The sequence below is a fragment of the Molothrus ater genome, chromosome 7 (genome assembly GCF_012460135.2).
Source record: "Molothrus ater isolate BHLD 08-10-18 breed brown headed cowbird chromosome 7, BPBGC_Mater_1.1, whole genome shotgun sequence".
Taxonomy (NCBI): Eukaryota; Metazoa; Chordata; class Aves; order Passeriformes; family Icteridae; genus Molothrus; species Molothrus ater.
In genome coordinates, this window is record NC_050484.2 from 18,132,962 (window position 1) to 18,146,048 (window position 13,087).

Sequence of the window (13,087 nt, forward strand, 5' to 3'; positions counted from 1 at the left end):
GCGCTACCCGCGCTGCCTCCGCCCGCCGAAGTGCCCCGGGGGAGCGGGCCGGGGTGCCCGGGGCGGCGGTGGCGGTGGTGGTCGTTCTGTGGGGCCGGGGCGCCGCGCCGCTCGCAGGCAGCCCGGCGCTGGGAGCTGTCACCGGCGCGGAGCCCTGTGCCGTCCCGCGGCAGCGCGGTCATGGCTGAGCCTGGGCCTGTGGGTCTGACAGGGACCCCGGATTGCCGCCTGTGGCCGGCGCGGCCGGTTTATCTGTGCTCTGACAGCAGCCCAGCTAAGCGAGGCATTAATTTGCTTGTGTTTACAGGTGCATTCGACTAAAAGAGCGGATCCTGCTGAACTGCGAAGTATTTTTTTGCAGGTAAAAAGATCTAATGTTGTTTGAGTGTCAGACTTCTGTGTTTTGCCCTTTCAGCAGTTTGCCGTGGCATCAAACTCGTGTCGTGCTGGTGGAACACTCAGAAGTTCACTTTGCGGGCTTAGTGTATTGACGGGGTGTCAGCATTGAGGAGAAACTGCTGCTGGCACAAAGTGTGATACCATTTCCAAATTATAATATTAAATAAGTTCCTGAACTATTTTCTAATTTTCTAAAAAGCAAATAATTATAACGAAGTACTGGGGTTTTTTTTAGATACGCCTTTGCAGAATCAAAAAAATTTCCTCTTTCATGACCGTATGCTTTGTCCTTGAGGTTTATATGTGTTCATACAAATGGTTGGACCACTGGTAATGATTTAAGAACTTAAAATTGATTTCTCAAGATTTATATATTTTGTAATATTATCCCTTACAGAGTCTTAGAATTAGCATATAAAAATAATAGTATGAAGGTTTCTCCACTCCCTTAGTTTCAGTAAAGCATGATCAGAAAGGAAAATCCAGTCAATCCTAAAATTTTAATGATAAGGTTTGAATCAGTCATATAGAATAATAAAAAGAACAAGAACTGTGTTTTAGGTCCATATTACGGCCACCAATATTTAAAAAGTACTAAAATATGTTTTTCCCCCTAATGTTGAGTGTTACACAGTATATTCATGAAACTCTTCTCTACTAAAAAAATTAGGAGTATAAAATTAGAGCTAATACTGTAAATAATAAAGTCTATTATTTAACTATTTATATGTATCTTCTGGTTCTACTAAACCATCTAGCAATTTCCATATATGATAAGTAGAGAGAGCTTTTTGCCTGAGAGAGAGTTATATCCCAGCCATAGTTTTGGTGCCCTTTTCTTTTGCATTCTGGATTACACTATGACATTGCTGGCGTGCAAACACTTAGAATGCTGGCATGAAACTGTGGAAACTCAACATTTAGTTTCTAGTAAAAGATACTCCAATGCAGGTTCCTTTTTGATTGATGTGGCATTCAGCTTTTGTAGATAAAGATTACACTAGAGTATGTTAATAAAATTAACAATACAAAAGTATTGTCTTTTAAAATGTATATTAATATAGTATAAAAATGTGATTCTAGAACATTTTTTCCAACTTTTCGCAAAATGCTTTTGCACATTTGGATGAAGAAAACTGAAATGAGGCGTCAAAACATTATTCAGTTGTAAATGTGCGCTCTTTATGATTCTTGACATCTAGTCACTGGAAGTTCTTGCTTCTGGAAATAAGCAATTGAAGTTCTTGATAGTGGTCATACAGACAACATCAGAGAGAAGAACGTTGTACCACTGGCTGTTGAAATTTTCTTCCTGACAGTACATGTTTTATTGACCTAAAAAGCAGACAGTATGTTTAAAAAAATGGCTTTTTGCTCTTCCCCATGTCTGTGTTGTTTTCTTCAAAGAAACATGCAAATGAAGTTGTGGATTGATACTCTGAGGAATGAAAAATATGAAGCACTCCTCTCTCTCTTTGAGTGTCTGAGATTTTGCAGTAAAAAAAAAAACTTAGAAAAAAGAGTTTGTATTTCTTCTGCATTCTGTTGAGTTTGAAATTGTGGGTTTCTTTGATGCTTAGAAATCAAACTTAATTGCAGGCTTTAAAGTAAAAGAGAATAATTCTTTTCAAGACTAAGTTGTGGAAGGTCTTGTTAGGAAATATTGCAAGTGTTTAAGGATCAGATACGTTGTACTCCTTGCTGGGAGTGCTGGGCTCTTCTGTGAACTTCAGCTAAAGGTCGTGCATTCCTTCCTAAATTTGGCTTCCCTTGGAAACGTTTAGAAGGGAAGATGTGAGCTCTAGGCTTCGTCACCATCCACCTTAATCATAGAGAGTCTGCTTAAATTTCCTTCTGTTCATGCATGTCTTCTAATGTGGTACATGCCCTCTGCCGTGCAGTTTACTTTGTACCTTTCTCTTCAGAACTTCTGGAGTGTGCTATCTGCTACTTCTAACTGTTTTAAACTGTTTAAAAGATAACGTTTGATTTGCATTAAAAAGATCTGCTATTTCTCCTAATCCTGTAACTATGAAATGCAGGTATTGAAATTTCATGTCTGTGCACAGTCAAATAAGTTACCTCTTAAGTGTTTGCTAGCCACAGACTTCAGTAACAACCATAAAAGAACAAATCTGCTAACAAATTATCACAGAAGGATAAAAGAGTTGGGTGGAAAAACAGTTATCATATTTCTTAGTGAACCTTCATTATTTTTCTTAGACAAGACACAGTCAGCCTTTGGAAAATATTGTTGAATTGTTCCCTGCCTGTTAAATTCAAATGTAACCTGTTCAAGCAAGGTGAAGAAGGGAACAAAAAAAGATTTCCAAAGCATTGTTTCTGAAAGTGTGGTGCTACGTAACACCAGCTTGTAAACTAGAGTAGGGGGTTTGTATGTTTGTCATATGTGAGGATGTTTGAAAAAAAGTCTAATGGAAATTCATCAAGTGCTTACCTGAGACAATCTACAAATGTGTACTAAGAAGTTTGTTATAAAGTAACAAAGTTCAAGGCTGAGAAGAACAAAGATTTAATTGATGTATTGTGTTTTATGCTCAAATTAAGCTATAATTTAAAATTGCCTATTTTGGGCTAAAAGATTCTTGATTTAAGTTATATGGTGCAAACATAGGACTAATGTATTTCCATGCTTAGCTACTTTGTCAGGCCTTAATTTATTGACTTTCTGCCAAACTCTTCCAAAATGCCATGACCTTCTCATATGGAGTTCAATGTTCAATGTCAGTTAATTATTTTTGCCTCAATATTTTTTAACACAACTTCCCACAAACAGTTTTTATTGTGAAAGGTATTATTATAAATTATTATTTATGATAAACTCAGAGAAATTGGTGTCTGGAGAAAAAAAGATGGTGTTTAGATTGTGACTGTCTTTGATATGCACTCTACTGTCAGCTGACTTCGGTGATTCTTGAAGATATGCTCCATACTCCGCATGTCTGATTGGCCTTCAAACATAACATTTTCTTTGGATTTCATGTCTTGCAGCAGAATTGTGCTTCATAAGGTGTTTTTCAGTCACTTTTATGTATGGTTAAGAAGAGAACCTTTCAGAGTTGATTCAAGGAAGCCACAGTTTCCTTGGGCTATCATATTTGCAACAGAGCTCAATTAGGGGATTCCTGTCCACTGCTTTGTGTTTCTGTTTTAGTGGAAATACTCTATTTTATTTCTCCATAGATTCAGTCATGTGGTTTACAGTGCTGTCTTGCAAACAGCTGTCATCACAGCTGTAGGGTAGAAGAGTGAAAGGTGATGAGGTGATGTGAGGGGCTGATATTGTGGAAGAGATACACGAGATGCTGAAGCAAGCACTGTCTGTGTGTGTGAATTTTTCCTTAAAAACATTACTTTCAGGATAAAAATGGATCTGAACATTTATTTCTCACAAAACGAGAAAATGAATAATTTATGTTTTCCAAAATAATTATGATGAAGATCAGGAACAATTATTCAGAAGATATCTGCTACTAGAAATGGAAAGAAAATTTATGTGCTGTGTTTTCAGTGTAGCTGCAAATGGAATGATATACCATGGTTGTAATTTTTATAAGTTTTCACAATTACTTGACAGTTTCTGAAATACGTATTTTTTTTTTAATTATAAGGTACTGGTTCACAAATAATAAGCATCTAAATTGATTAATTTTTGTTTGTGTGGCTTTGGTTTTTTATTTTTACTCTAGTATGCAAGCGTTGAGAAAGATGGGGAGCATTACATGACCCCCGAGGATTTTGTGCAGAAATACCTAGGACTTCATACAGACCCACATCACAATCCCAAAACAGTGCAGCTGTTGGCTGGAGTGGCAGATCAAACTAAGGATGGGTGAGAATTTTGCTTTCCATTTGAAACTTGCATTGTTAAATGTGTGAGTGCATGAATTTGATAACTTCATCTTCTAAAATACATTATTGATTTTATTACACTTTATAATTATTTAAATGAGAAGATTTTTTCGCAAGTACAGTAGACTATAAATTTGTGAAAACTGAGAAAAAATTATGGTGTTTAACATGGATTTTTTTAAGCTGAGATTTATTTTGATGATATTTTGTTAAATTCTACAAAAGCTGAGGAAGTTGAACAACAGGTAAGGTAAGTGTAGTATGGTTGCCTTAGAATAGTTCTTTTCTGTATGTCTATGTCCATCATTAGGTACTGTGTAGAGTCTTCAGTACCTATAATTAAACACAAAAATATGGAAGAGCTTTCTTATTTCTGTAGTGTGCAATTCAAATCCAACCACTGAAGTCTTTTTAAAAGGCTGACTATTAGAAAAGAGAGACTCTAGTGACTTGATAAAGGAAGAAGTTGTTTGCCTAATGAGGATCAGGTCACGCCGCATAAAGTTTTTCCAACTCTGCTTACAGATGCTCCTGCTTGCTTTTAGACAGTTCCCTAAACCACTTTACAAAATGCCTGCTCTGCTGAGGTAGTGCCCTCTAACTCATTTGTCTTCCAAGGAGCCTTTTCTTTTGCTGTGTATATTCTGGTTTTGGCCTTGGACTGTAGTAGGAGGCCCAGACATTGTTAACGTGAAGTTAGAAGGTTAAGACGGATCAGAGAAGAGGTCAGGAATGCAGAAATGAATGGTTATTTTGTTGAGAAGAAAATCCCATCAAAATAGTAGACAATACATTTGTAAATATGTAAATATAACTTATTTTAAATTGAAAGCTCCTTCACTTCCTTGGTTACTTAAATTTTGTTTTCATGCATTCTGCTATAGAACATTTTATTAGTTTGCTTAGTATCCTGAGCAGCTTGCACGGTATCTGTGCAATGGAAATGAAATTGTATGTGCTGAATACTTCTTACCCTAAATGACAAAAATAGGATTTCCTGTTTGATGTAATGCTTCATGATTTTTCTTTTCATAAGGCTGCAGCACTTTGATAATATCTTTGATTATACATATATTAGATAAATGTTAGTAACCTGTCTCTGTTTCCAATATATGGCTTCAGTTTCTTGTTTTATTATGGATTGAAAAGGTAATTTTGTATGTATCTGTTCAAAATAGTTTAATTGATGAAGTAAACCAACATGCTTAGCATATTGTTTCTCTGAAAGCTGTTGGTTATCTTTTGTGGTGTGCAGTTCTTCAGAAAATGTCTTTCAGGGTCTTTCTTACAGTAGGAAATCAGTTTGTTTTAATGCTAGAACAGAACTTTTTTGTTACTTTCCCTGTAAATAAATTTTTTTGTTGTTTTTGTTTATTGCTTTAAAAAATATCTGGGTAGTATTTGAAGTGAGATAATCAAGCATGGGTAAGTGTGCTTTGCCACCTTCTTTATGGGAAGAGTGGGATTTTTATTTTGCACTGCTATATAGTTCAAAGTGTAAAATTTTTATCTGTTTGAATACTTGTCTGAAACTTTTTATCTAAAGGTTTTAATCTATATTCAATCTATATTTAATGTGAAGAATTTGTTAGAGCCCCATTATCAACATCAGGTTTTTTTACATCCACATTCTTTCATTTGTAATGAGCTATAATAGATCGAAATCCAGACTCTAATAGCATTGATAGTTATTGTAGTCTTAAACCGAATTCTGGGATGCATTGCATCTTTCTAAGGACTGACTTTATGAAGTCCAAGGACATAGCTGTAGTCCTGTTCTGTATATATACTTTTACATTAAATGACAGCCCAATGTCATGCAGCAAGTCAGTGAGAAGCTTTGGGTTCTGTTACAAAATTTCATTCCTATATCTGCTATCGTATTCTCTTAGCCTTGCTTGCCCTTGAAATAAATACTCAAGAGTGTTGATGGTGGTTGCTTCCATTGTTAATATTTTTTTATTTCTTTTAGGTTTAAGTTTGGCACTTTACAGAAACAACACATTTTGGAACTGGCTCTCTGTAGGCATGCGTTTAAAAAAAAGTTGTTTTACTTTTTTTCTCATGGTAACTTGATCCTTACTTAACTGTTCCAGAGCACTATTGCTTTCTCCTATTACTGCTGTACAAAACTGGTTTGCTTTAGTGGAGCTCATTAAGGTAGTTCTTAAAACAGCTGACTGTTCATTTCCAAAATGTTTATTCCTCATTGTTACAAGTGCATGTTCTTAGAAATCTATGTGACATCCTCTAAATTAGAATTTGCTTTAAACTTGCCTATTATCTATTTAGTACAATAGGATTTCACTGATGCTGAAAGCACTCCTGTATCTCCAGACTGCAGGCGCTGGTTTTAGGATAGGATAAATACCCTCTCTGAAGAATATACATACACATATATATGTGCTAAAACCAGCTAAAATATTTTGATCCCTCTTCAGACCTACAGAATTTCACAGTAGTAATTCAAAATTCTTCATTTTAACTACTTGTTTCTGGATACTGTTTATATCAGTATATCATTCTTAAATCTGGAAATGTGTTCGTAAATGAAGTCCCCAAGAAAAAGTTGATATTTCACCTAATGAAGAGTCACAACAGAGCTATACATAATGTCTAAAAAGCTGTGTTGTATGGGGAAAAATTAGGAAAGACTTGTAGAAAAAAGGAAAGAGAAGAATTGCAAGCACAAGGGTTACTTTGTGTGCTTTTGAAGGGTAGAAGTACAGAAGAGCTCAGAGGAAAAGATTTTTTTTAAATGTTACAAATCAAACGAAAGGTGAGTGATTTGATATTGTTATGGACTCTGTAATGCAGTGGGTTCACTGCATAATACTTGAGTAGTGATTGGGTGGGAAGCTTCATCATGCTGTTTAATCCAGCTCCTGTTATCTCTGCCCTGGTGGCTAATGGAGGATCACAGAGGCTATCCCTGCTCTTAGGCATTGCAGGTTGAATATGTGGGATGGAAATTGAAGGTGCCTATCTCCTCTTGCTGTAGGCACTGTTACAGGGACACTGCTCAAGATGTCTTCTTTCAGGTTCAGGCTTCTGTGAGTGCATTCTACAGAGATCAGCACTTGATTTTGTCAGTTCTAAAGCTTCCTGGTTAAGAGTTAATTTGTGTGTCAGCTTTATGCATGTGTGTGAGATACATTTTGAAATGATAGTATTTACAATTATTTTAAAGGAACATTTGTTTCTTTGATACTAACCCTTTATTTATCAAGATTATCCTTTGGATGAAATTGACTTTGCATGCGAAGAGCCATTCTCATATCTCTGATTTTTCTGGCAAAAATGTGGTAAATGCGATAATTTTGTATTCTTCCTGTCTTTCGTGTGCCATGCATATATACAAGAATGTTGGCATATTTAACCTTTTTAAAGTATCTCAATTCTGCTTCATGTGTACTTAGACAGAGAAAGACTAGATATAGTAATGAATAGTGTGAATATTGTGATTTTTCTTCTCTCTTTTTTTCCTGTGGTGAGCAGACTTTGTACTTGTCTCTTTAGCAGTAAGCAGTAGTGTTTGAAGTAATCACTATGAGCGAATGATCTCATATGATGAGTACTAAGTTGAGATCAATTATATAATTTTTTAGGAAAATTTCTAGGAAACAGTGATATTTTCTGCTTTAACTGCATTTACTGATCTATAGTAAATTTTTTGCTAAATGTAAAAGATGTAATTTAAATTCTTACTTCCACTGATTATTTAATGCTAAAATATATATCCTGTCATTTATCCCATATTTTCTTGTGCCAGCATTATCCTTTATCTATGCTTAGCTTCATGTTTATTTTTCTGCAGCAGTTCATACATGCAGCATTAGGATGCCTTCTGAAGGGGTTTTTTGTGTTAGTCAGAATAAGCAGAGTTCCTCTAGAAAAGTTTCTTATCCTAATAATGTATCTGTGCATACATTCAAGTCTGAGTTTGTCTGTGGTGACCACAAGGACCTGGATTTATGTGTGCAGCCTGAGTTGTGCACAGTGGCTGTCTTGCACACACAGCTCAGAATCCTGTGAACTGCTGTGACACTCAGATCCTTCCCTGCCTTGTCCTGTCTGTCCTTGAGCCCAGATGTTTTAAGTTTGGCCCTGAGTTCATGGCTTGGTGGTTCGTGTTGTTTTTGGAGTGTAGTATTTTTTCCATATGCATAGTAAAGTGTAAATTTTTCTGAACCTGATTGTTTTTTATGAATGTTATGTTTTGTTTTAAGAAAATGTATGTTTTATGGTGTATTCCTGTACTTGCATTGCAGTATCTTTTCTCAGTGGAAATATATATGTAGCATTAGAATGACAGACCTGTAAATTTCATGTTGTTAGGATTTTTGTGGTGTTTTTATGTCTTAATTTTCAGGCTCTGGTTACATTTATAAATAAAAAGTAATAACTTGTAGGTGTTCCAGGAGAATTCACTTGCTTCATAGAGGAAGAAACTAAGTTGCATAAATGTTAACTACTTAAATATTGCATACTTTTCAGTCTCTAGAGTGTTAATTATCTTTATTTAATTTATTTAAATTTTATTTAATATTTGGATTACACTGTTTTCTAGAGTATCAAATGTAGATTATATTGGTATTATGAACAATTTAAAAAATCTTTATAACTTTTTTGTTTTCCTTTCTAGGTTAATTTCCTTCCAAGAATTTTTGGCATTTGAATCTGTTTTGTGTACTCCAGATGCAATATTCATTGTTGCTTTTCAGTTATTTGACAGGAATGGCAGTGGAGAAGTAACATTTGGTAAGAATATCTAAAAGAAAAACAGTTTTAAGAAACTGATTATAATAGTGTCTATCATAATAGTGGTTCATGACCACAGGTGCATAAAAGATGCATTTTGTGCAGTACTGTACTGTTTTTCTAAGACTCTGCATGAATAGAACTTTTTTTTCCTCTCTCAGTTCAAGCCAAAGAAGTACACAGAGACAAAATATGTTTTTCTCTGTCTTCTTGAATCAAGATTTTTCATTTTCCTGAAGTAGTAAATACAGTAATGTTCATTGTCATCCTAAGTAAAATTCTGTATCCTGGGCTTCAAACTCCTTCAACCTTGAGGGAGTTTTAAGATATGTTCTGGATCTTCACATGTTTCTGAATAATTGTCATTTCATACAGTAAGAGCTCAATATAGAAATTAAGGAGCTCTAAAAATTTGATTTACTGTTCATTTTCTTGAGGAGCAAATCTTACTTTAATGTTACAAGTGTAACTTACAACTCAATTATATATTTGCAAAATTAGGAAGAAAATCTGGTCTTTGGTTTTGTTACCTAATCACGTAAGTTAGTAGTTAGACCAAAGTCTTGAGGCTATACTGCTTTGTGATTTGCTAAATAGCTGTTATTAACATTGCAGTTTAAGGAGGACTAGGCTTTATTTTTAAAACTTCGTGTTTATGAAAATTAGATCAATCAATGGTAAGAATTTTAATAAAATGGAATGAGAATTAAATGTTATTTCTATCCAAAAGAATAAAGCACTCAATAAAGAAAATGCAAACTATGCTTGGATTTGTAACCACTTGCTGTTTGTACTATTTCATTATTATGAAAATTGCTGTACCTTGTTGGGAAAAAAAAGCAAAGGTCTTTTTATGGAAACAAATTGTTTGACTTATGGTGCCTGTTAAATTACATCATTAACTGAAGAGTCAGATACTAAGCAGTTCGGATGCACAACATCTTGAAAAGAATATGTTTTAGAATTTAAATAAAGGTGAAGTCTGTAAATGCAGTCATTAGGAATTGGACAAACTACTACAATCAGTGTGACCATGTTAATGATGGTTTATTTAATAATCTTACAAAATGGGGGTGTGAACTTGTAGCTCTCATGAGAACACTTGAAATATCTGATTCCATAATTGAACATAAGCTATTTCAGATTGTATACAAATTCCTCAGTTAGACTGAGAATTGATATTTTTATATAGTTAAAATCTAAAAGAAAACACAAACAAGAAATTGTAAACAGAAAAAACCACCAATTTACTTTATCTTCCTTGCTGATTTTTTTGTAAGGCTGATAAATCTTGAAAGGAAAATTCTTGAGGGAATTTTAAATTTACTATTGGTTTCTTGGATGTTTTTTACAAAATTAATTATATTGCAATTATTACTATATTTAACATTATGTTAGTAAGATGACATATGGTAAGATGACATTTTTTGTGCTGCAGTTCCCACATTTACTGCTGCTTTTTTGTCTTTGTTTGTTTGCTTGTAACAAGCGATACTTACTTTTACTTCATACATGTATCATACATATTAATACAGCTGTGAAAAATGTGAATGATGATCTGTGACATCTTCAGAATATGGTAACCCTGCAGTCAATTTCCAAGTCAGTCTTATGGCAGTTTTATAGATGAGACCTGCACCCTTTCATTTTCATACCACCTAAACAGAAAGGCACAGTTTAGTTTCATGTAAAAACAGGGCACTATAGAAACAAAAGTTTTAAAGTTGAGGGTTTTAGTAAATTATTGGAAATATGCTGAAATGGAGTAAGTTCAACCAATAATTGGTGTGAGACTCACTCTCAGACAAGTCAGGTCTTTTATAGACTGTATATGTACCCAGTCTGCAGGTGAACCGAGTTGGTTGTGACAGCAAACACAAGTCAAGATTTTCTAGCTCATATGAAATGCTCTGTGGATGTGAGTGCATTGATGCCAAAGCTGTCTCAAACACTAAGTCTTGCCAGGAGCAACATGGATTTACTGAGGTTTTTCTGCACTGGGCATCCAAAGCAGCAAGGGACAGAATCAACTTGGGTCTGTTAGACCAGTTACTAGACTCAAAACTGACCTTGTGTGAGATAACATGCTCTCAGAAAATACTCTCATCTACTCAAATTTTCAGTGATCTGGGAGAAGTTAAGTAGGCTTGTTGAATTTTAGAGCTGCCTCTGTTTTCAGAAGCAAGCTGCTCTAGTTGAGTTCGCTTCTGTGTAGGATTTATTTACTGACATGATTTTGAACCATTCTCAAGCACTTCAGCATTTTACAGTCCTCTTGAGCCTCAGTCTGCTACTTGTCTCTTAAAATACTTAGCTTCCAACTCTCCAGTGATTAAATTATTAATTGTGTCACAGAAGAACTGTCTTAGAAGAAGACTTTAAAAGCTATTTTGTAGAAATACTTTTACGCTGAGTTAATCAGTGTCTTTGTCTGCCATATCATGTATTGAAACATGAAGCCTTCTATCACTTTAATGTCATCTACTGTTTTCTTACTGCTTTGGGACACTTTTCCAGGAGCTTTGGACATCCAGAAATCCTGTATGAATGACTGCCATAAACGTGTAGTTGGTACTCTGCAACATTTGTAAACTAGGTCCAGTGCAAGGAGATGAAACTGAACCTACTTTACCCTGAGCAAACTGCGCAGCATGCTCAGTACTCTCTGCATGGTTCAGCTGCACTGGACTTGCTGTCAACTTGGTGAATAAAAAGCAGTAAAATGACTGTTTTAGTAACCCATTGATACAAGTGACAGTGTAGTTTAAACAAGTTTTTAATCATGGAGAAATAGAGAAAAAGCATGAATTTCTACATCTTCATGAATGCTTCCTAGGTGAATATTTTATGCAAATTGTGTTGCTGCTGAGCCCTTACAATACTGCATTATCCATAAAATAATTAAATGCTAACAGCTAAAGCTGATGAAGACAAATGATTTTTTTTTCAGGTTGCTGTCTGTAGCCATAGAAGACTGACAAGCGCTTTGCTCCTTTGATTATGGCATGTATTGACTGTGCTACTTAACTGAGTGAAATATTCAAAAAAACTCCATAAAATTAATACTATTTTACTAAGGAATATTATTTTTATTTATATTCTGTTCAGATCTTCTGACCTGAATTCAGGTTAAAACAAACCTGAATATTAAATCTGCTCAAGCTATTTGTTTTTTTTCTGATGTTGAAGCAGATAATCTTTACTGTGTTTAAAAGGTGAAGTCTGTGATTATCTGCCAAACTTCTCTGAAAAATACATTGTCTAATTGAAAGTAAAAGGATTCTTTGTAGTTTATCTCTCTGGCACACCATACAATGGTCTGGACTGCATCACTTTTAATTGGAATATACAATTTCAAGGCATTTTCCAGCTGTTCTTCCTTGTAGAGTTACCACAAAGAAAGCCATTCTCTGATAAACTGGAGAGTTTCAGAGATGCTTTTTCAGTTAAATACACAAGCTGGTATGGATAGAAGGATAGAGCTAAAATGTGTTTGTGAGTCTTCTGTATTCAGAATTATTTTGGAGATAATTGGAAAATATTTATGGAACTGTATTTAAGCCTTTTAAAAACATCCTGCACTCAAAATCTAATTACAGATATTTTGCCAAGTATAACAGCATCTTCTTCAAAGGCATTGGGGGGAGGAAGGCGAGCAGATGCCTTATAATGCAACTATGTGAAAATAGTACAGTATCGGTGAACTGAAGTAATAAACAGCAATTTGATAGTTTCAGAATTTGAGTATCAAGGGATACTGAAGTTTTGCCCAGTCTGTTACTTAGACAAGTTTTAATCTGGGAAAGTTCAGGTTTCCCTTAATCAGGACATAGAGTTTGAGAACACTGGAAGAAGATGAGCAAGAGAAAGGAGTTGAATACATGTTCGTGCTTTGCATATGATTATTATTTCTCAGGGACCAGGGATCACTTCTAGTACTCACTCCTTCATTTCTAAAAGGGCAGCTTTTTGGGTTGAAAATGCTAGTATTTGGATTTAAACTTAAAAGTTTTGCTTTCAAAAATATTACTGGCAACCATAAAGACTGGAAATA

General features: G+C 34.9%; 1 protein-coding gene across 1 annotated transcript in view; it reads left to right on the top strand.

Annotated features, from left to right (window-relative positions):
• Positions 1–13,087, top strand: part of SLC25A12 (solute carrier family 25 member 12) — a 45,283-nt gene that overhangs the window by 240 nt on the left and 31,956 nt on the right. Inside the window, exons 2-4 of the mRNA XM_036386380.2 lie at positions 308–361; positions 4,110–4,252; positions 8,918–9,033. Of these exons, the coding sequence (XP_036242273.1) occupies positions 308–361; positions 4,110–4,252; positions 8,918–9,033 (313 nt within the window). The remainder of the gene's footprint in view (positions 1–307; positions 362–4,109; positions 4,253–8,917; positions 9,034–13,087) is intronic.